The 23,942-nt window shown below is 32.4% G+C and overlaps 1 protein-coding gene across 1 annotated transcript in view; it reads right to left on the minus strand.

The window, feature by feature from the left end:
* KCNH5 (potassium voltage-gated channel subfamily H member 5) overlaps window positions 1–23,942 on the minus strand; it is a 477,427-nt gene that overhangs the window by 390,970 nt on the left and 62,515 nt on the right. The window contains exon 3 of the mRNA XM_051977789.1: window positions 1,635–1,741. Coding sequence (XP_051833749.1) covers window positions 1,635–1,741 — 107 coding nt within the window. The remainder of the gene's footprint in view (window positions 1–1,634; window positions 1,742–23,942) is intronic.

Consider the following 23,942-nt stretch of genomic DNA (forward strand, 5'->3'; position numbering starts at 1 on the left):
GGTGGTCTAGTGAATATTTACAATATCATATTGTAAATAATTTGTAATTATATACAAAAAGTAATTAAATATTGAAAGCACTTTGATGCAGCTATATTACTGCTAAGCAAAAATTAGAAACTGAAAGGATACTTATCAATTAAGAAATATCTGGATAAATCGTGGCATTATGAATGTGATGGAATACTATCGTGCTATAAGGAATGAGATAATAGATGATTTCCACAAAATAAAGAAGGACTAATATGAACTGATAAAGAATGAAATAAGCAGAACCAGAAGAACAATTTATATTATGCCATCATTATTATAAAAGTGAACACTTTGAAGACTTTTATAAAATGATACAGTGTAAAATAAACAGGAGAACAAGTCATGCAACAACAGTACAATTAAGCCAGACAGCTTTAAAATCTATAAGTACTATACTTAATGCAATGATCATCTATGATCCCTGAAATGTGATGATAAAACAGAGTATTCACATCCTGTCAGAGAGATGATGGATTTAGAGTACAGAATGAAACATATTTTTAAACATAGACAATGAAGGGATTTTTTTTTTGCTTGACTGTACATATGCATCACAAGGAATTTTTCTTGTCTTTCAATGGGGAAGAGAAAGAGTAGATTTTTGTTCATTAAAAACAAAATTATTTTACAAATAGAGTTTGAAGAGGCTACAGGTTTAAAATATTATATAGATAGATAGATAGATAGATGTTCAAGTAGAAATTGTGTTGTTAGTTTTGCTTAGTTATGTTCCTTTCCAAAACAATTGCAGCAATCTAGAATTGTTTATAATACAAAAATTTATAATATAAAAATTGTTTATAATATAAATGTAAAATATTTCAATAAAACAAACAAACCAACAAAAAATAGTACTGTATTTGATTGGTCTTTCCTTGGGAGGTTAATTTGGAAAAGGTCAGTGGTAAGGAGAATTTTTAGAGTTGGTTTCAGATAATAGATAACCTCATTACAATGAAAAACGATGACACCTACATTTTATTTTTCACATTATACTAAATTATACTAAAATTACACTAAAACACAAAGATACAAAATATCTCTCCAATACTGAGACCAGAGATGAATGTGCAGTAAAAGAAGACAAAAGAAAACATATAATATAATTAAAATTATATGATAAAAATAAATTATTTTATTATAGGATTTTTAATATTGCAATTATAGACTGTATGCAGAGTGATCTTTTTATATATCAATACCATACTTGAGAATGTATAATGTCCTTACCTAAGCCTAGAGAATTATCTTATCTCATTCAAAATCAACTTAAGTAAATCAAAGAGGTCTTTTTCAATGCTGAAATTCTATGTTTGTATCAGTAAAATTATTAATAAACATTTATTAGTATTAGCTTTCTACCTTATACTAAGAATGGACTATTTAATGGTGGTCTGTGTTTCTCTAGGTTCCTAAGTTAAAATGGTATTCTTCAAGCCATTTTCTCCATTATCAGATTTTGTCAGCCCATGAAGATGCTAGGGAGGAAAACAATTGCTCAAATTCTCCTAATATTAGGAGTTAACTCAAATATACTATCGATGAAAAAATTGGTACATTTTGTTGATAGTACACAATTTATACATATTGATAATACATACTGTTTTTCTTATACAGAAGAACTTCAAAGCAGTTTGACTCGTAGTTGTCAAAAGTTTGCCTGACTTTCTCAATGGTCTTCTTGTCTGTCAGTTCCCCATACATAAAACTGGAAAATAAAATAAAATAAAGCCCACTTCAGACTATTTTATTTTTTGTTTTCATATGTTACAAAATAATATCTTAGTTATAGTTATCTTAATCCATATACAGACCAGGCCAAGACATATTAGAAATGCCCATCAAACAGAGCAAAATAATTAAACTTCATTTTATCATATATGATATTTCAAGGCTCTTCTAATATTTATAAAAGTTACCTCTTTTCTTATTACAAGGAAAAAAATGTTATTTGCATACTCATTACCTCCTCAACCAAGCCCTCCCCTCTTCCTGTCTTTCCCATTTCTCTCAAAGACATCATCATCCTCACAGTCACTCAAGCTCAGAACCTAGATTTCATCCTTGACTTCACTTTTTCTCACCCTCTCCCCCCACCATACAGTAAGTTGACACATCCTATTAATTTTGCATTCACAATATTTCTCAAATGTGCCTTCTCCTCTACCACTCTGGTGCAGACCATTATTACTTTCTTCTTGGATTATTGCAATAACCTGCTATTTGGTATTCTGCCTCAATTCTAGTTCATCCTCCTAATGAAATTGATCTTCCTAAATAACAAATATATATCATGCTTCTATTTAATAAACTTGACCTGTAATCTATTACCTCCAGGATCAAATATTAAATCATCTTTTTGGCATTTAAAGTCCCTTATAATCTAGCTCCTACTTAAATTTCCCAATTTTCTATATCTTAAAATATGACAATGGTTTCCTTGCAGTTCGTCACATGAGGCTTTATCTCCTGACTTCACCTAGGCAGCCAGATGGATAGAGTATTGGAGTTGGAGTCAGGGATATGAATTCAAATCTGATCTCATTCACCTATTAGATATGTGATCCTAGGCAAGTCATTTAACCTCTACCTGCATCAGTTTCCTCAACTGGAAAGTGGGAATAAAAATAACATCCACTTCTTGAATTGCTACGAATATTAAATGAAGTAATATTTGTTTGAAGTCTTTAGCACATCACCTGGCACATAGTAGATGTTTAACACATATCTGTTTCCCCTTTTCCTTGATTCCACACAGTTTTATCAGCCATTCTATTCCTGGAATTCTCTCCCTTTTCATCTCTATCTCCAGGCTGCTCTGGCTCCCTAAAGTTTCCATGAAAATCCCACCTTCTGCAAGAAAGTTTTCCCAAGCTCGCTTAATTCTAACTCCTTCCCAATGTAGGTCACATGGAATTTATCTTGTTTGTTTATAGTTGTTAGGGTTGGGAGAAAAGAGACTCTCTGTATCCCTGGTGTTTAGCACCGTGCCCAACACCTAAGAAGTGCTTCATAAATTATTATTGACTTGATTTTACTTTCTAGTGAGTTTATGAGCATTTTCTTAATATAGATACAAGTAAATTTTGTGGAGAGAAAAGGGTAAACTCTAAATTCAGGCATGACAGCAAACATGTGATACCAAGCACAAATTAAAGGCTAAGTGGGAACACTGAACACAAGCCTTAACATTTGCTAATTTTCCAAGAGAAGTTCAACAAAGTCTTGATTATTAACACAGTCAAGAGCTAAAATGTAGTTTTTACACTTCACTAAAAATATTCAAATAATTCTCCAATATTAAGACTCTTACTTTCCAAAGTAAAGTTTCTTATTATCAGGAGCATGGGGCACCCACACAGATGTACTAAGGTATATTCCAAAATAAAAGGATTTCTTTTCTTAAAGGCAAAGAAGTTAATTTATAATACTTCATATATAACATGTACCCTTGAATTGACTTGAATTGAATTAATGTTTATATGTATTGACAAAGTCAATTTTTTCCTTTTATGTGAAATATGAGCTATGGATAATATCAACCCATATTAGTTTTCACTTAGCTATTTTTAAAAGACAAGTTAAAAATGTTTCCTACTCTGTGAGGAGAAGGATGGAGAAGGGAAAAAGGAAAGATGAAAAGGAGAAAAGAGAAAAAGAGGAAGAGGATGAAGAGAAAGAAGAAAGGAGGAGAAGGGAGGAAGAGAAAAAGGGGAAAAGAAGGAGAAGAAGAAGAGGAAAAAGAAAAAAGTAGAGGGAAAGAAGAAAGTGGTGGAGAAGGAAAGGGGAGCAGGAACAAAGGAGGAGAGAGGGGACATCGAAAGAAGAAGGTGAAAAGGAGGGAAGGAGAAGAGGAAGGAAGAGGAGGAAGAAGAGATGGAAGAAAGAGGAAAGAGAGAAGAAGAAAGAGGAAAAAGGAGGCAGGAGAAAAGAGGAGGAAGAAGAGCAAGAAACAAGAGAGAGGTAGGAAAAAGAAGAGCAAGAAGGAATACAAATGAGGAGGGAGGAAAAGAAAGATGAAGGGAGAAAGAGGAGGTAGTGGGAATGATTGTGGCACAGTGAAGAAGGTAAGATGTTTTACTGTACATATTGTATTATTCATGCATTTCTTGAGGAGTCAATTAATAGCTACATGTGAATTTAATTGATGCAGATTGCTTTTTGTTCTAAAACTAAAAACCAACTAAAGAAAGTTAGAAGGAGAGTGATCCACTGAAGAGAATGAAGTCACTAAAAGGATGGAATAATTTCTTCAATAGGAAAAAAAAGCAAAGTGATCTGAAGAGGCAGAAAAGCATCCAAACTAGCAAAGGAGTTGTGCTGTTAACACAGATGACTCTTTCCAATAATGAGATGACTGAAACCAGTTCCAATGATTTTGTGACAAAGAGAGCTATCTACACCCAAAGAGAGCATTGTAGGAACTAAATGTAGATCACAACATAACATACTCATTCTTTTTGTTGTTGTTCGCTTACATTTTGTTTTCTTACTCATTTACTTTCCTTTTTCATCTGATTTTTTCGTGCAGCAAGAGAATTGTATAAATATGTTTATACATAGTGGATTTAACATATATTTTAACATGTTAACATATATTAGATTGCTTGACAACTAGGGGAAGAGGTGGGGAGGAGGGGAAAAATCTGAAACACTAGACTATGCAAGGGTCAATGATGAAAAATTATCCAAGCATATGTTTTGAAAATAAAAAGCTTTAAACTAAAGAATTTAACACAGAGAAGGAAACATGAATGTTGCACTTCTTGAGCAATGTACCAGATTAAAGGCTCTTATCAAGGAGGTACACTAGGAATTTCTGATGTGGTAGTAATTTCCTGTGTATAGAAAGTTATAAAGATATATAGGTGCTCCCAGAAGAGCATATACAAAAAAAAAAAGAGAGATAAACCATGATATTTAAATACTGCCTACTCAGTGATACAGAAGTATTCCTGCGCCAAATTGATATGAACAATGAGGAAATAGGCTGTTTTTCTCAGACAAATATCTGATTCACAGCAAAAAGAACTCTGATAATTATCAAAACTAAAGACTATCCCCATTTCTGATAATATGTGCAATAAAATATGATTTATGCTAAAACATTTCTCTAGGCATTAAAAATCCCTGGTTAAAAAAAAACTGAAAATCATAAAGCAAAAGATTAAGGTTGTCATCACTTGGTATAATTTAATGAAGAAAGAGTAATTAGGGTAAATCATTAGTAAAGATAATGTCTGAGAACAGGATTTGGATTTCTGATCCAGGATTTAAGATCAAATAATGAAAGGTTCTTGACTAGGTAATGTAGAATATCTATCTAATTAAAACCAGAAAAATATATTTGATCAGAAATCTTGCAGAGAAGAGTCAGTCAGTCAATAGGCATTTATTAAATACTTACTATGTTCCAGGTATTGTGCAAAACACTGAAGATACAAAGAAAGGTAAAAGGCAGTCCTTTCTCTCATGGAGCTCACAATACAATGGGGAAGATAATATGCCATAAATTATGTATAAACACAATATAAACAGGATTATCAGCAGAAGGAAGATATCAGCATTAAGAAGTAATAGCAAAGACTTAGCACAGAAGGTGATTTTTTAATTAAATTAAAGAAAAGAAAGAAAATCGTCCAGTTAAATAGTTATACTAGCTATCACCAGGAGTAATCATTATTATATAAGAACAATGATGGAAACACTCAGTAATTCATAGATGCCAATATCCAAATGAAGAGCAATAATTAAACTTATTTTTCTATATATATGCATAAAATCATAAATTTTTAAAAATCTTATGAATTTAAAATCTTAAAATAAATTTAAACTATAAGGAATTAAATTAGGCAGCTAATGGTACAGTGAATAGTTTCACACACATCACTCTCCATACCCAGTCAGGAAGACCCAAGGTCAAATTTGGCTCTGACACTAGCTAAGTGACCCTGGACAAGTCCCTTAAATATGCTTGCCTCAGTTTGCTCCTCTGTAAAATAAACTAGAGAGGGAGATGGTAAACCACTCCAGTATATTTGCCAAGAAAACTTCAAATCAGGTTACGAAAAAATCAAACACAACTGAAATGACTGTACTACAACAAAGGAATTAAATATATAAACATAACTGAGATGATAGTAGCTCTATAGTAGAACAGATCTTTTTCAAAAGGAACAAATTAGATAAAGTGTAATATTGTGGTGATGGTGGTGGTGTAGTGTTGGTGGTAGCTTGGGAGTGTCATAATAGAAAGCACATATAAAGGATGAATGGAGAAAGTTAAACTGGAGCAAGATTCCAGTAGAGATTGCCCAATTAGCAAGAGAAACTCAATAGAAAGTTCCATCTAGAACACTACAAAACTGGCATAGAAATAAGACGCAATAGTGATGGTGCACTTCAAATGTGATAGAGGCTTCTTTGTGCTAACAATTCTCAACTGGCGTAGGGACAATTATCTTCTTCAAGAGAAAATCATTCTAAATAATAAACAGGAATATCTTACTTGTTAAGGTAAAGATGATCCTCAAAATGCCAATGATAGTTGAATTTATAACCAAGTGTAGGAAGAAGGCATTTCAAAGAGTCTAGGGGAAAGATAGTTAGGATATTGTAATATATTCTTTATAAACAAAAACTGGATCAAGGCAGTATTATGTTGTTTTTTCCCTGAGGCATTTGGGGTTAAGTGACTTGCCCAAGGTCACACAGCTAGGAAATGTCAAGTGTCTGAGGCCAGATTTGAACTCAGGTTCTCCTGACTTCAGGGCTGTTGCTCTATCCACTGAGCTACCTAGCTGTCCCAAAGACAGTACTATGTTCTTGAGAAAGCTACAGGAATATGTCTTTACTGAGTCTGTATACCAAAAAAATCATAAAAAAGGAAGAGGATTCACAAGTACAAAAAAATGTTTGTAGCAATCCTTTCTGTAATAGCAAGGAACTGGAAATTGATTGGATGCCCATTAATTGGGGAAAGGCTGAATATGGTATATGAATATAATGGAATATGATTGTTCTATAAGATGCAATAAGCAGTATGATCTCAAAACAGACCTCAAAACAGTAAATAGAAATTTACATGAAGTTGTGCTAAGTGATGTGAGTAGAATTAAGAGAACACTGTAAACAGCAAGCCAAGATTATGTGATGATCAACTATGATGGGCTTGGCTCTTTTCAGCAATGAGGTAATTCGGGGCAATTGCTATAGACGTGATGGAGAGAGCCATCCATATGCAAAAAAGAGGATTGTGGGCACTGAATGTGGATCACAACATAGTATTTTCATCTTTTTGCTATTTCCTTGCTTTTTTTCTTATTTTTTTCCTTTTTAACCTAATTTTTCTTGTGAATCATGATAATTGTGGAAATATGTATAGAAAAACTGCATATGTTTAACATAGATTATTTACTGTCTAGAGGAGGGAGGTGAAAAAAGGGAGAGAGTAAATTTTAGAACAAAAGGTTTTGCAAGAATGAGTGCTGAAACTACCTTTGCATGTATTTTGAAAATAAAAAGTTATTATTAAAAAAAGAAAAAGAAAACCTCAGTATATAACTGTTTAATCCAGCAAAATAAAATTGTCCATTATCCATGTTTCAAAATGTAAAAAAATAAAATAAAATAAAAAAGAAATGAGTTACCTTCAAGTTCTATGACAGCACTTATACTTGAAGATTACACACACACACACACACACACACATATACACACACATATGTATGTATATATACATAGGGATATACAAACATGGCTTTAATTTTGGTTTCTTGTTTTAAATATTGAAAAGAATGTAAAGAAGAAAAACTAAGTGCTTATTAATTGAAATGAAATAAAAGTTTAAAAAAGACAATTGCAAGCACAAAGGGGGAACTATAGAGAGAAAATAATGTAACTGTAAAGGAACATCATTAAGATCCTCAGATTTAAAAAAATACAGCAAAATCAAGCAATTAGGGGTGAATAAAAAGAATGCAACTGGCCAAGATCAATCAGGTCTGGCTAAGAACTAGAACAATCTAAAGACTCAGGACAATAATTAGTAGTATTTTACCTTTGTTGTGCTGTTTGTTGGGAGTGGGGTGGGGAAGAAAAGTTGCAAAAAGAAATCAAAGAAAAGCTACCAGTGGTTAGAATAGATAGGTCTATGAAAATGATAAAATATAGTTAATTAAATCACTATGTTTCTGTTGAACAAAAAAGTTAATGAAGAATTGAGATCTCAGCCAAACTGATGAGAAAGAAAGCTAACACCAAACATTGCTGGCTCAAATGCAATATAAGCTGATTAACCATATCCTAGAAGAGTAAAAGAATTTGTGGATATAACTCAGTCAGAATTGGTTTTCTTAGAATTGTCATGTCGAACAGGATAGGCACCACATAAGATATGAGAAAATGTGGGCTTAATTTTCAGTAAATGGAAGAAAGTGGATTCTTTAAGCTAATAAACCAGTGAGGTTTCTATCAAGTCCAAGTAAAATTGTAAGCACATCATTATTTTTAAATAAATGTATTATTTATTTATTTTGAACATTCTTTTTTTTTTAATTTTTAGTTGTAAATTCCAAAAGCTTGCTGCTCTACCACCACTTAAAAGGAAATTAATATAAGGAAGGATTCTAGGAAGAAAAAATCTCAAGCTCTCCAGATTTTTCCCACAAATAAATCAAATTTGTATCTCAAAGTAAACTAGTGAAAGTAAAGAATATGTGGAGCAGAACAGGGGTCCTCCTGGATAATCTGAGAAGACCCAAGAAAGATCCCAGGAGAGGAAGTTACCAACTTGAAGTACAAATATCTCCAGGCTAGCTCCACAGATATACCAAGTGGGGAGCCCTGGGGCTAGCTGAATTATAGTGGAGCCTCTGCAGGAAACACAGGAAATTTCACCTTTTGGACAGCTTGGAGAATTGAAGTTCTGAGTCCAGGAAAGAGGAGAGAACTTCTGCTGCTTTGGAACTCTAGGCCCAGCTGTGCTACAGAGATACAGCCCTCGAAGAGAAGGGCTCAGCATACCAGATGAATGAAGAAGCAGTGGAGCAAGTATGCTGCTGGCTACAGATACTTGCAAGAAGGTGGAGCTTTTGGTTTGGGGTTCTAAATCAGAGGGGAAAGCTGAAGTGAAGCTATAGGCACCATTTCCAAAACCCAGGATTAGAGGTGCTTACACTAATAGTTCTCATTTTAAAAAATGAACTGACAAAGAAAGAATCTAACCATAGATTATCATGGTAATTATTACCATTATTTACTATGGGAATAGGGAAGATCTGAGTTCATCTTCATAGAAGGATGATGAAGTAAAAAAGCCTTTTTCTCTCCCAATAAGTTAAATGACTATCTGTCCAGAAAGATTTATAGAACTCAAAAAAAGACTTTAAAAATCAAATGAGAGAGATTGAAGAAAGACTAAAAAGAACAAATAAGAATAACAAGAACCATCCAAGAAAAACAAGAAGATTATGAAAAAAGTTAACCAATTAAAAAAGGAGATACATTGTCTTAAACAAGAAAATGATTTTTTAATAATGAGAATTAGGCAAGGAGAAACCAATGAAGTTATGAGAGACCAAGAAATAACAAAACAAAATAAAGAGAATGAAAAAATAAAGCAGAATGTGAAACATCTAAGAAAAACAAAAGATCTGAAAACAGAACAAGAAGAAAAAAAATAAGCATAACTGGACTACTTGAAAGCTATGACTAAAAAAAATGCTTGACACAATAATGCAAGAAATAACAAAAGAAAATTAGAAAATTGATCTGGAGTGATAGAACATGAGGAGAAAGTAAGAATAGGAAAAAATCCAACACTTCAAAGAAATTTTTGTGGAAAACACATAGGAACATTTTTGCCAACTTTTTAAACCCCCAATTAAAGAGAATAATTTGCAAGAACAACAAAAAAAATTCAAATATGCTGGGGCTCCACTTAGAATTTTACAGCATTTGTTACCAACCACAATAAAAGACCACAGGTCCTGGAATTAAATATACAGGCAATCAAAAGAATTAGGCATGAAGCTAAAAATATCATATTCAGAAAAAATATCCATAGTATTGAATGGAAAAACATGAATGTTCTACTAACTTTCAGATTTTCAGGATTTTGACTAAACCCAAACTTAATAAAAAAAATTTCACATATGAGAGCCAATATCAAAGATTTATTTCAAGGGACTCAACATGGACAAATCATTTATGGTTTTTCATGGAAATGTATACCATATGTTTAAAATTGATATTATTAATTGATCAGAAGAAAAATTGGGGAATAGTTGAGTATTTGTGTATGTATATGGGGCAGAGTTGATCTGACTTTGAAAAACAAAGGGGGGAGGCGGAGCCAAGATGATGGAGAAGGCATCCATGACTTTCTAAGCTCCTCTCATAACCTCAGACCAATTATTAAATTCAGCCTCAAAAATAGCACTTCACTGGTAAAACTCATGAGGATTAGAAGTACACCAACTCACCAGCAAAAGATAATCTGGAAGATTGCCAGGAAATCTTAAATAAGATATTGGCGAATGCAGGGCTGGTTCAATATTAGGAAAACTATCAGTATAATTGACCATATTAAAAACCAAATTAACAAAAACTATATGATCATCTCAATAGATTGCAGAAAAAGCATTTGATAAAATCCAACATCCATTCATATTAATAACATTTACGAGTATAGGAATAAATGGACTTTTCCTTAAAATAATCAGTAGCATCTATTTAAAACCATCAGTAAGCATCATATGTAATGGGGACAAATTGCAACCATTCCCAATAAGATCAGGAGTGAAACAAAGTTGCTCACTATCACTGTTACTATTCAATACTGTATTAGAAATGCTAGCTTTGGCAATAAGAGTTGAGGAAAAGATTAAATGAATTAGAGTAGATAATGAGGAAACCAAATTATTACTTTTTTCTAATGATATGATGGTATACTTAGAGAACTCCAGAGATTCTACTAAAAATTTATTAGAAATAATCCACACCATTAGCAAAGTTGCAGGATACAAAATAAACCCACATAAGTCATCAGCATTCTTATATATCACTAACTAAATCCAACAGTTAGAGTTACAAGGAAAAATTCCATTTAAAGTAACTACTGATAGTAAAAAATATTTAGTAATCTATCTGCCAAGGGAAAATCAGACACTTTATGAGCAAAACTACAAAATACTTTCCACACAAATTCAATCTGATCTAACCAATGGAAAAAATATTAAATGCTCTTGAATAGGGTGAGTAAATATAATAAAGATGGCAATACTACCTAAACTAATCTATTTATTTCGCACTATACCAATCAGACTCCCAAAAAAACTATTTTAATGACCTAGAAAAATAACAACAAAGTTTATATGGAAAAACAAAAAGATTAAGAATTTCAAGGAATTAATGAAAAAAAAAAATCAAATGAAGGTGGCCTAGCTGTACTAGATCTAAAATTATATTATAAAGCAGCAGTTACCAAAACCATTTGGTATTGGCTAAGAAATAGACTAGTTGATCAGTGGAATAGATTAGGTTCAAAGGACAAAACAGTCAATAACTTTAATAATTTAGTGTTTGACAAACTCAAAGACCCCCATTTTGGGGATAAGAACTCACTATTTGACAAAAATTGCTGGGAAAATTGGAAATTAGTATGGCAGAAACTAGGCATTGACCCACACTTAACATCATACACCAACATAAGGTCAAAATGGATTCATGACCTAGACATTAACAATGAGATTATAAATAAATTGAAAGAGTATAGGATAGTTTACTTCTCAGACCTGTGGAAGAGGAAGGAATTTATGACCAAAGAAGAACTAGAGATCATTATTGATCACAAAATAGAAAAATTTGATTATATCAAATTAAAAAGGTTTTGTACAAACAAAACTAATGCAGACAAGATTAGAAGGGAAGCAATAAACTGGGGAAACATTTTTACAATCAAAGGTTCTGATAAAGGCCTCATTTCCAAAATATATAGAGAATTGATTCTTTAAGAAATCAAGCAATTCTCCAATTGATAAATGGTCAAATGATGTGAACAGGCAATTCTCAGACAAAGAAATTGAAACTATTTCTAGCCATACAAAAAGATGCTCCAAGTCATTATTAATCAGAGAAATGCAAATTAAGACAACTCTGAGGTACCACTACATACCTGTCAGATTGGCTAGAATGACAGGGAAAGATAATGCAGAATGTTAGAGGGGATGTGGGAAAACAGGGACACTAATACATTGTTGGTGGAATTGTGAATGCATCCAGCCATTCTGGAGAGCAATTTGGAGTTCTGCTCAAAAAGTTCTCAAACTGTGCATACCCTTTGATCCAATAGTGTTTCTACTGGGTTTATATCCCAAAAAAAATCTTTAAAAAGAGAAAGGGACCTGTATGTGCAAGAATGTTTGTGGCAGGTCTCTTTGTAGTGGCCAGAAACTGGAAACTGAGTGGATATCCATCAATTGGAGAATGGCTGAATAAATTGTGGTATGTGAATATTATTGAATATTATTGTTCAGTAAGAAATGACCAGCAGGATGATTTCAAAAAGGCCTGGAGAGACTTACATGAACTAATGCTGAGTGAAATCATTATATACTTCAACAACAATACTATATGATGAGATGAACCAAATCAGTTCCAATAGAGCAGTAATGAATTGAATCAGCTACACCCAGCACAAGAACGCCTAATCCTCTATTTTTGTCCACCTGCATTTTTGATTTCCTTCACAGGGTACTAGTACACTATTTCAAAGTCTGATTCTTTTTGTCCAGCAAAATAACTGTTTGGATATATATACTTATATTGTATTTAATTTATACTTTAACATATTTAACATGTATTGGTCAACCTGCCATCTGGGGGAGGGGATGGGGGGAAGGAGGGGAAAAATTGGAACAAAAGGTTTGGCAATTGTCAATGCTATAAAATTACCCATGCATATAATTTGTAAATAAAAAGCTATAATTTTAAAAAAAAAGAAAAACAAAGCTGTCTATAAAAGGTAAAAATAATTATTATGTTATACAAATAATGTGCAAAGGAAAAATAGATACAGAGGCATTAGATGGGGAAGCCAAGAACTCATAGTTCTGAAAGCCAAGTCACATCAGGAATGGGTTAAATAGAGAATGCTACAAATATAAATATATGTATGTGTATGTGTATATATAGTATATATGCCATGAAGGCTTTAGTAATCTCCAAAATCTATAAAGAAATAAGGATGAGAGAAAAGGATAAGGTGGGGTATAGATGGATATGTAGATTTGTGGCAGTGGGACAAGATATGTAAGTAAATTAGAGTGGGATAAAGGATATATAGCGTTATGGTTTGTGAGGAAAGATGTGTAGATTGATGGGAATGGGATAAAAAAGGGAAGGAAAGAATGAGAGGGAGAAGATAAGAAAGGAACCCATGGGTGGGAAGGTTAAGTAATAGCAAAGTAAGTAAAGGAGCAGAATTAAAGTAGAAGAGTTAGCAGGGATAAGAAATAAGAGACATACACAAACACTAAAACAAGGATCAGGAATAGAATTTATTAGGGGAAAAAAGTAAGGTTAGAAATATCTGATCATAGACAAAATCAAACTTAAAGATTTAATCAAGAAAAATATCTATATTATATATCAGTCATATTAATATTTTTAAATGCATATGTACACATAGGTAAATGCATATCTGTCTGAGTATATATATGTATGTATGCATGTAGGTATATGTATGTATATAAATATTTTATATGTGTGGGTAGGGTGAATATATATGTATATATTTCTGTACATATATATACACAGAGAGATACATATATATGTATATTTAAATATATCTGTGCTTAACTGTTGCCTGTATGAGGGATAGTGGTGGGGGTGGGGAATACTGAAAGGGAAAAAGAGAATAAAGTAGAAATTGCATAACAGAGAATAAAAGAATAACCTTCAAGGAAGCAAAGATGAACATTCATGAATATAAGTTCTTCTATTATTTGTTATTATAATTATTATTATTATAGCTTTTTATTGACAAAACATATGCATGGGTAATTTTTTCAACATTGACCCTTTCAAACACTTCTGTTCCAACTTTTCCCCTCTTTTCCTCCCCTCCCCTCCCCCTAGATGGCAGGTAGTCCCATACATGTTAAACATGTTAAAGTATATGTTAAATACAATATATGTATACATATTTCTACAATTAACTTGTTGCACAAAAAAAAATTGTCTTTAGAAAGAAGGTAAAAATAACCTGGGAAGAAAAATAAAAATGCAAGCAAACAACAGAAAAAATGCAAATGCTATGTTGTAGTTTACACTCATTTCCCAGTGTTCTTTCCCTGGGTGTAACTAGTTTTGTTCATCACTGATCAATTGGAACTGATTTGGATCCTCTCATTGCCAAAGATAGCCACTTCCATCAGAATTGATCCTCATATATTATTGTTTTTGAAGTATATAATGATCTGGTTCTGCTCATTTTACTTAGCATCAGTTCATGTAAGTCTCTCTAAGTCTCTCTGTACTCATCCTGCTGGTCATTTCTTACAGAACAATATTCAGCCATTCTCCAATTGATGGGCAGCCATTCAATTTCCAGTTTTAGCCACTATGAAAAGGGCTGCCACAAACATTTTTACACATACAGGTCCCTTTCCCTTCTTTGAGATCTCTTTGGAATATAAAGCCAGTAGTAACACTGCTGGATCAAGGGGTATGTACAGTTAGATAACTTTTTGAGCATAGTTCCAAATTGTTCTCCAGAATGGTTGGATCCGTTTACAACTCCACCAACAATGCATCAGTGTCCAAATTTTCCAACATCCCCTCCAACATTCCGTATTATCTTTCCCTGTCATCTTAGCCAATCTGACAGGTGTGTAGTGGTATTTCAGAATTGTCTTAATTTGCATTTCTCTGATCAATAATGACTTGGAACACCTTTTCATATGAATAGAAATAGTTTCAATTTCATCATCTGAAAATTGTCTATTCATATCCTTTGATCATTTATCATTTGGATAATGGCTTGATTTCTCATAGAGTCAATTCTCTATATGTTTTGGAAATTAGGCCTTTATCAGAACCTTTAACTGTAAAAATGTCTTTCCAATTTATTGCTTCCTTGCTAATCTTGTCTGCATTAGTTTTGTTTGTACAAAACCTTTTTAACTTGATATAATCAAATTATTTTATTTTGTGATCAATAATAATCTATAGTTCTTCTTTGGTCACAAATCCCTTCTTCCTCCACAAGTCTCAGAGGTAAACTATCCTATGTTCTTCTAATTTATTTATAATCTCATTCTTCATGCCTAAATCATGAATCCATTTTGATATTATCTTGGTGTATGGTGTTAAGTGTGAGTCAATACCTGGTTTCTGTCATAATAATTTCCAATTTTCCCAGCAGTTTTTGTCAAATATTGAATTCTTATTCCAAAAATTGGGATCTTTAGGCTTGTCAAAGACTAGATTGCTATAGTTATTGATTATTTTGTCTTGTGGACCTAATCTATTCCACTGATCAACTAGTCTATTTCTTAGTCAATACAAAATGGTTTTGTTGACCACTGTTTTATAATATAGTTTTAGATCAGGTACAGCAAGGCCAACTTCATTTGATTTTTTTTCCATTAATTCCCTTGAAATTCTTGACCTTTTGTTCTTCCAGATGAATTTTGTTCTTATTTTTTCTAGGTCATTAGAACAGTTTCTTAAGAGTCTGATTAATATATAGATAAATAAATAGATTAATTTAGGGTTATTTTCTTCAACCCATCCAAGAGTACTTGATATTTTTCCAATTCTTAGGTCTGACATTATTTGTGTAGAAAGTGTTTTGTAGTTTTGCTCATATAGTTCCTGACTTTCCTTTGGCAGATAGATCCACAAATATTTTATACTATGGACAGTTATTTTAAATGTAATTTCTCTTTGTATTTCTTTCAGTTGGATTTTGTCAGTGATATATAAAAATAGTGAGGATTTATGTGGATTTATTTTTTATCCTGCAACTTTGTTAAAGTTGTGGGTTATTTCTAATAGCTTTTTAGTAGAATTTCTGGGCTTCTCTAAGTATACCATCATATCATCAGCAAAGAGTGATAATTTGGTTTCCTCATTACCTTATTCTAATTCCTTGAATATCTTTTTCATCTCTTATTGACAAAGCTAACATTTCTAATACAATATTTAATAACAATGGTGAAAGTGGGAAACTGTGTTTCACTCCTGATTTTATTGGGAATGGTTCCAGTTTACCAACATTATATATGATGCTTACTGATGGTTTTAAATAGATGTTACTATTTTAAGGAAAAGTCAATTCATTCCTATGCTCTCAAGTGGTTTTATTAGGAATGGATGTTGGGTTTTATCAAATGCTTTTTCTGCATCTATTGAGATGATTATATGGTTTTTGTTAATTTGGTTGTTGATATAGTCAATTATGTTAATAGTTTTCCTAATATTGAACCAGCCCTGCATTCCTGGTATAAATCCTCCTTGGTCATAGTGTATTATCCTGGGGATGATTTTTGGTAATCTTTTTGCTAGTATTTTATTTAAGATTTTTGCATCAATGTTCATTAAGGAGATTTGTCTATAACTTTCTTTCTCTGTTTTTCTCCTACCTGGTTTAGGTATTAGTACCATGTCTGTGTTATAAAAGAAATCTGGTCCCTACTTTTTTCAAATAGTTTATATAGCATTGGAGTTAATTGTTCTTTAAATGTTTGGTAGAATTTACATGTAAATCCATCTAGTCCCAGGGGTTTTTTCTTAGGGAGTTAATTAATAGGACTCTAATTTTTTTTTCTAAAATGGGGTTATTTAACCAATTTACTTCCTCCTCTGTTAATCTGGGAAGCCTACATTTTTGGAGGTAGTCATCCATTTCACTTAGGTTATCAAATTTATTGGCATAAAGTTGGGCAAAGTAACTCATTATTTCTTTAATTTCCTCTTCATTGGTGGAAAGTTCTCCCTTTTCATTTTTAAGTCTAACAATTTTATTTTCCTCTTTCCTTTTTCTAATCAAATTTATCAAAGGTTTATCTATTTTATTGGTTTTTTTCATAGAACCAACTCTTAGTTTTATTTATTAATTCAATAGTTTTTTTTTACTTTGAATTTTATTAATCTCTTTATTTTTAGAATTTCAAGTTTAATATTTGATTGGGGTGGGGATTAATTTGCTCTTTTTCTGGCTTTTTTAGTTGCAAGCCTAATTCATTGATTTTCTCTTTCTCTATTTTATGCAAGTAGGCCTCCAGAGATATAAAATTTCCCCTTATTCCCACTTTGGCTGCGTCCCACACATTTTGGTATGTCATTTCATTATTGTAATTCTCTTGGGTGAAATTATTAATTGTGTCTATGATTTGCTGTTTCACCCAATCATTCTTTAGGATGCACTTATTTAATTCCCAATTACTTTTTGGGCTATTTTTCCCTGGCTTTTTATTAAATGTAATTTTTACTGTAGTGTGATCTGAAAAGGATACATTTACTATTTCTACCTTTCTGCATTTGAATTTGAGGTTTTTATGTCCTAATATATAGTCAATTTTTGTACAGATTCCATGAACTGGCAAAAAGAAAGTGTACTCCTTTCTGTCTCCATTTAGTTTTCTCCAAAGATCTATCATACATAACTTGTCTAGTGTTCTATTTACCTTTTTAAGTCTTTCTTATTTATTTTTGTGGTTTGATTTATCTAGTTCTGAGAGTACAAGGTTGAGATCTCTCACTATTATAGTTTTGTTATTTCTTCTTGTAGCTCTCTTAATTCTCCTTTAGGAATTTAGATGCTATACCTCTTGATACATATATGTTTAGTATTGCTATTGCTTCATTATTTATGGTATCCTTTAGCAAGATATAGTGCCCTTCCTTATCTCTTTTAATTAGATCAATTTTTGCTTTTGCTTGATCTGACTTCACCTGAAACATAGTAGACTCTGCTCCAGCCTTTTACTTTTACTCTTTATGTATCCCCCCACTTCAAGTGTGTTTCCTGTAAACAACATATTGTAGGATTCTGGCTTTTAATTAAGTTATCCTCCTCTGCTTTATGGGGAAGTTTAGATCATTCACATTTATGGTTAAATTACTAATTTTGTATTCCCTGCCATCTTGTTAACCTCTTTCCTTTCCCCCTTATCCCCCTCCCCAGTATTAAACTTATGAGCATCACTTGCCTCATGCAGCCCTCCATCTTTAGGACCCCTTCCCCCACCCTGAGAGTCCCTCCACTTTTCTTAAATCTTTCTCTTACAATTTTGTATTCCTTTCTATTTAGCCTACTCCTTCCCTTTTCACTTTCCCCCTCCAACTTTTCAATAAGGTGGGAGAAGTTTCTCTGTAAACAGAATATGTCTAATATTTTTTTTCTTTGAGCCAATTCTGATAAGAGTATGATTCACACTATGTTCCATAGGTTTCCTTTGCTTCTTCTTGAGATGTAGTACCTCCACTTTTCCCTTTCTCTGGTACAATTTCCTTTCTACCTCTAGATCCTTTTTCAGATTATAACAGTAAAAACAAATTATACATGCACTCTTTATGTATACTCATAACAGAAATATAGTTCTCAAGAGTTCTTTTTACCTTTTTATGTTTCTCTTGAGTCCTATATTTGGAGGTCAAACTTTTTGTTTAGTTCTGGTTTTTTTTTTTTTTCAGAAGAAATAAATAGAATTTACCTATTTCATTTAATGTCCATCTTCTTCCCTTGGAAGAAAATACTCAGTTTGTCTGGGTAAGTTATTCTTGGCTGCATACCAAGTTCCTTATCCTTTCAGAATATCAGATTCCAGGCCCTTTGATCTTTTAATGTGTATGCTGCTAGATATCCTTATTGTGGCTCCTCTGTATTTGAATTGGTCTTTTTTCTGGATGCCTGTTGTATTTTTTCCTTGGTCTGATAGTTCTGGAATTTAGCCACAATATTTCTTGGAGTTTTGATTTTGGGATCTCTTTCAATAGGTGATTGATGAATCCTTTCAATGTCTATTTTACCTACTGTTTCTATAATATCTGGGCAGTTCTCTATGATGATTTTCTGAAAAATAGTGTCTAGGCTCTTTTTTATCATGATTTTCAGGGAGTCCAATAATCCTTAGATTATCTCTCCTAGATCTATTTTCCAGGTCTATTGTTTTCCCAAGTTGGTATTTAACATTTTTTTCTATTTTTTCTTTTTTTTTTTTTTTGTTTTTTTGTTTTTTTCTTTTACTTGACTGATTCTTGGTGTCTCCTCAAGTCATTCATTTCCATTTGTTCAATTCTGATTTTTGATGAATTATTTTCTTCATTTACTTTTTTATTTCTTTTTGTAATTGTCCAGTTGAGTTTTTAAATGAGTTTTTGGTTCTATGGAATTTTTACCATTTCACCAATTTTATTTTTTAAGGAGTTATTTCCTTTTTCCAATTCACTAATTCTGTTTTTTATGCGTCTTTACCCACTCTATCTTTTAATGAGTTACATGTCTTATCCAGACCATCTTGTAAAACTTAGCTTTCCTTTTCCCCATTTTTCTTCTAGATCTTTTTAAGAGGCTTTTTAATTTCTTCTGTGAGTGCCTTGTGTGATGAGGATCAGGTTATATCACCATTTGGGGCTTCATCTAGAGATAATCTGCTTTTAGTCTCCTCAGGATTTGAAGTCTGCTCTCTTTTAGTATAGAAGCTCTTTATAGTTAGAACCCGTTTTACCTTTTTACTCATTTTAACAACAACAACCAAAAAAGCTGCAGTCTACTTTGGGGGCGGTGTGAGATTACTGAGCTTCCTCAACAGACAACAGGAAGTAGTAGTGAAGCAGTAGTGGGACAGAAATGGCTGTGCTGTGCTGATCCCAGCATCTGCACTGAGATAGTGCTAAGTCCCTCTTGGTGCTGGGTGGGTGTGGCCAGGTCCAGAGAGAGAGTCTAGTGTTTTGGGGTTATAGTCTTTACCCCCATGTTTATAGCTCCTCTACTGATATACTGGTTTTTTGCCAGAGCAGAGTAGTTGGCACTGTAGTAAAGTTCTCCCCACAAATTTTTAGCCTGTGAAGACAACACCCAACACCCCTCTGGTCTGCTCAGTGTGAGCTGTTTCCTGTGTTCTCACTGCCTATGTGCCTGAGTCTCTGCCTGGATTAGCTCTGTTCCATCCCCACATGTGAGAAAAAGACAGACTTTTTCTAGTTAACTTCAAGATTATCTTCTGTTGGTAATATGTTGTACTCCCAATATTCATGAGTTTTGACAGTGAAGCACCAATTCCAAGATTGAGTTTCATAAAAAATTGTCTGAGGGTAAAAGATCAGATTGATGCATGTGTCCTCTCCACCATCTTTGCTCCTCTTCTATTATTATATATGCTTTCCTGAAATGGAAATTTATTTTTTTATATATTTTGACCCCTCCGTGATGGTCTACTGGTCAAGTAACAATATTTTGTTTTGTTTTACTCTTCTGTCTTTCTAGTCTGATTTTTCTTATTTTGTATTTAGTTCAATAAAAAATTTTTAAAAACTCAAAAAAACAGAAAAAAATATATCAATTATAAATGTGAAATCATGCAAAACATCTTTCCATATTAGCCATATTGTCAAAAAAGCTAGAAAAATAAAATTAAAAAGATTATACTTCAATCTCTACTTATACTTCCTCAGTTCTATCTTTCTGATGTTGGAGAGCATTCTTTATCATAAGTCCTTCAGAATAGTCTTGGATTACTGTATTGTTGAGTGATAGCCACTGCTAAGTCATTCACAATTATATCATATAATATTGCTATTACTAGTTATAATGCTCTCCTTGTTCTGCTCACTACACTTTGCATCAATTCAGATAAGTTAAATACATTATTTTTAAAATGTGTTAGAATCACAGAGAAATGGAAGTAGTGATTTTATAATCCAGTTCATTAAGAACAATTCAAGTTATCATGCCATATTAACCTTATTTTATTTTTAGAAAGACTTACTTTAAGTCTATCTAACTGAGGCAGTGAGATTGTCCAATGGATAGAGTATTGGGCCTGAAGTGAGGAAGACTCAATTTCCTGAATTCAAATCTGGCCTCAGACAATTATTTGACAAGTCACTTATCCCTCTTTGCCTCAATTTCCTCATCTGCAAAATGAGCTGGAAAAGGAAATGGCAAACTATTTCAATATCTTTGCCAAGAAAACCTCAAATGAGGTCATGAAGAGTTAGATGCAATTGAAATGACTAAACAATAACAAACTGGTATATCCCAGCAATGCCATATACATAAAAAGCTGGATTATATAAATGCATGATAAAATCTCTAACAATATATTTGTGAACAAAATGAAGATGTGTAGACTAATTTCAGAGATGGTCAATTACTCACACATAAAATATGATTGTTAATGCCTTGGTGGCAATCTGGAAGATAGAATCTAGTGGAGTATCACATCATTCCATCATGGTCTCTAGAAGATTCAACTTCTTATCAATTATTTGGATGAAAACATGGATAATCAGGGATTATCCTCAGAGATGAAAAGAAATATCCAGACAATAGAGATTGGATCCAAAAAGGGCCACAGAAGCTAAAACGATAAGCCACATCTAGTAAGATGGCATCAAATAAGCATGATAAATCCTGACTTTGCATTAGGAAAATCAGTTTAACAACTATATGATGGTTAGATGATAATGAATGTACTTGTTTTATCTGAATACAACTTAATGTGACTAACCAGAAGTATTCCCTCAAAAAATGCCATATAAGGCTGCATTGATAGAAGTTTGGTGTCCTGAATGAAAGAGAGAATGGTTTTTCAATATTTTGCCCTGATTAGACCAATACAAAACACTATTTAACTATGGACAGCTCATTTCAAGAAGTATATTTACAAACTGGAGCGTATTCAGAGACAGTAAACAATAGCAAAAGGGCCAGAAACCAAGTTGAAATTGTATAGAAAATGCAAAACATGACAACTACCTTTAGATATAGAAAGGAAAGTTGTACTGGTTTCACTTGACTTCAGAGGGACAAACTAGAGACAGATTATGCAGATTATGTTTACATATCAAACAAACTTCTTAATAGAGTGTCAGAAAGCAGAAGAATAAGAGTGGCAACATCCACATCTTAAGAAATATTCTTCTGGTATAGCTAGATGGCTCAGTGAGATAGAGCACCAGAACTGAAGTCAGGAAGACCTGAGTTCATCTGATCTCAGACATTTGTGTGAAGCTGGGCAACTCACTTAGCCTTAGTTGCCTTGTAGAAAAAAAGAGAGAAGGAAAAAAAGAAAGAATCTTCCTTAATTTTTAGCAAAATAATCATAATGCTGATAATAATTTGGCAAATGTAATGAAGCATTGCTAATTAACCTAATGAGTAAATGCTCTTCCTCAATTTAACAAAGTATTTAAAAAAATTGGTGAATATACTGAATGATTATTAATTATTCTATTTTAAAATGATAATCACTTTTAGTTTTAACTTGAAGAAGAAATAAGTGTAAGAAGCTCAAACAAAATTTAGAAAAAAGGAGAATTATCATTATCTCTGGTCTAATAACTTATTTTGTTTTACTACAGATGAACAAGCTATAAAACTTAAGCAAGCTGAGGAATTCTATATATTCACACCACATAAGAATAAAGCAAAAAAGAGGAGGGTGGAGGTAAGATAAGAATCCATTGAATTTGGATGTCCATGGTTTACTATGGGGAAAAGTTCAGTTAAAACAAAAACCATACCAATATTTGTGTAATGAAAGAAAAAGTTACTATTTAGATGAAAAAAACAGAACCCAACATATCACACTGTCACTAAGAATGTTACTCATATTACATTCAAGAAACATTGTTGAAACTGGTGAGGAGAGAAAACTTTTTCAAATAAAATATAAAATCATATGAATATAGTTCATGATTTGATTTTCCCAATTTAAGATCACCAGTTGTGGAAAACTCACATAAGTCCTTTAGATAATTCTCTGTTAGAGAAATAGTAATTTTTAGTAATTTTTCTTCTCTTCCAAAGTTTAGTTCATATTTTCTCACCTCATGTGTTAACATCTAATGGTTGAAGTTTAATGTTTTCTTCACTATTAACTTGTTCTCTTCTAGGAAAAGTTTAGAAAAAAAAGAAAAGAAAAGAAAAAGTAAACAGTGGAGAGGATTTTAAATAACAAACCATCTTTTGCAACTGAACCCTTCTTTTGACATTCTAGTTCCCTCTATTGTACCTTATTTCTCTCCTCTCTATCAAATAGTAAGTATTACTGTTTATATCGGTTATAAGGAATTTGTTATACAGAATTTATGATTAAAGCAATTTCCATTCATCTGATTTTCTCAGATAGATTGTAACCTTCTGGAGGACAGGAAATGTGTCTTATATGTATGTGAATCCCCCACAGATGAACTACAGGACCAACAGCAAAGTGAACATTGCCTAGACAATCACTCATTTATTTAATATTTATTTCTGGTCATTCTGAAAAAAGGCTTGATTTAATTTTAAAGTGAAAAGGAAAAAAAAAAAGATTCAAAACTTAGATTTTTCCTCCTCAGGCAAAGTTCACATTCTCCTTTAATTTTACATATACAAATCAACTAGATGAAAGAGTAGATAGAGCCAGAGAACTGATCAGAAAGACATGAGTTCAAAAAGTGCTCCAGACAGTTTAATAGCTGTGGGCAAGTAACTTGACTTATTCAAGCTTCTGCTTTCTCATCTGTAAAATGTAAAAAATTATAGGACCTACTTCCTAGGATTGTGCTAAGCAGAAAAAATGAAACAATAGAGCATTTTGGAAACAATAAAATGGTATATAAATGCAAGCAATTGCTACTATTTTTGCCAGAAAACAGATTAAACTATTTTTTTAACCAAACTAGTCTGAGTC

This window comes from Antechinus flavipes, chromosome 2 (genome assembly GCF_016432865.1).
Source record: "Antechinus flavipes isolate AdamAnt ecotype Samford, QLD, Australia chromosome 2, AdamAnt_v2, whole genome shotgun sequence".
NCBI lineage: Eukaryota > Metazoa > Chordata > Mammalia > Dasyuromorphia > Dasyuridae > Antechinus > Antechinus flavipes.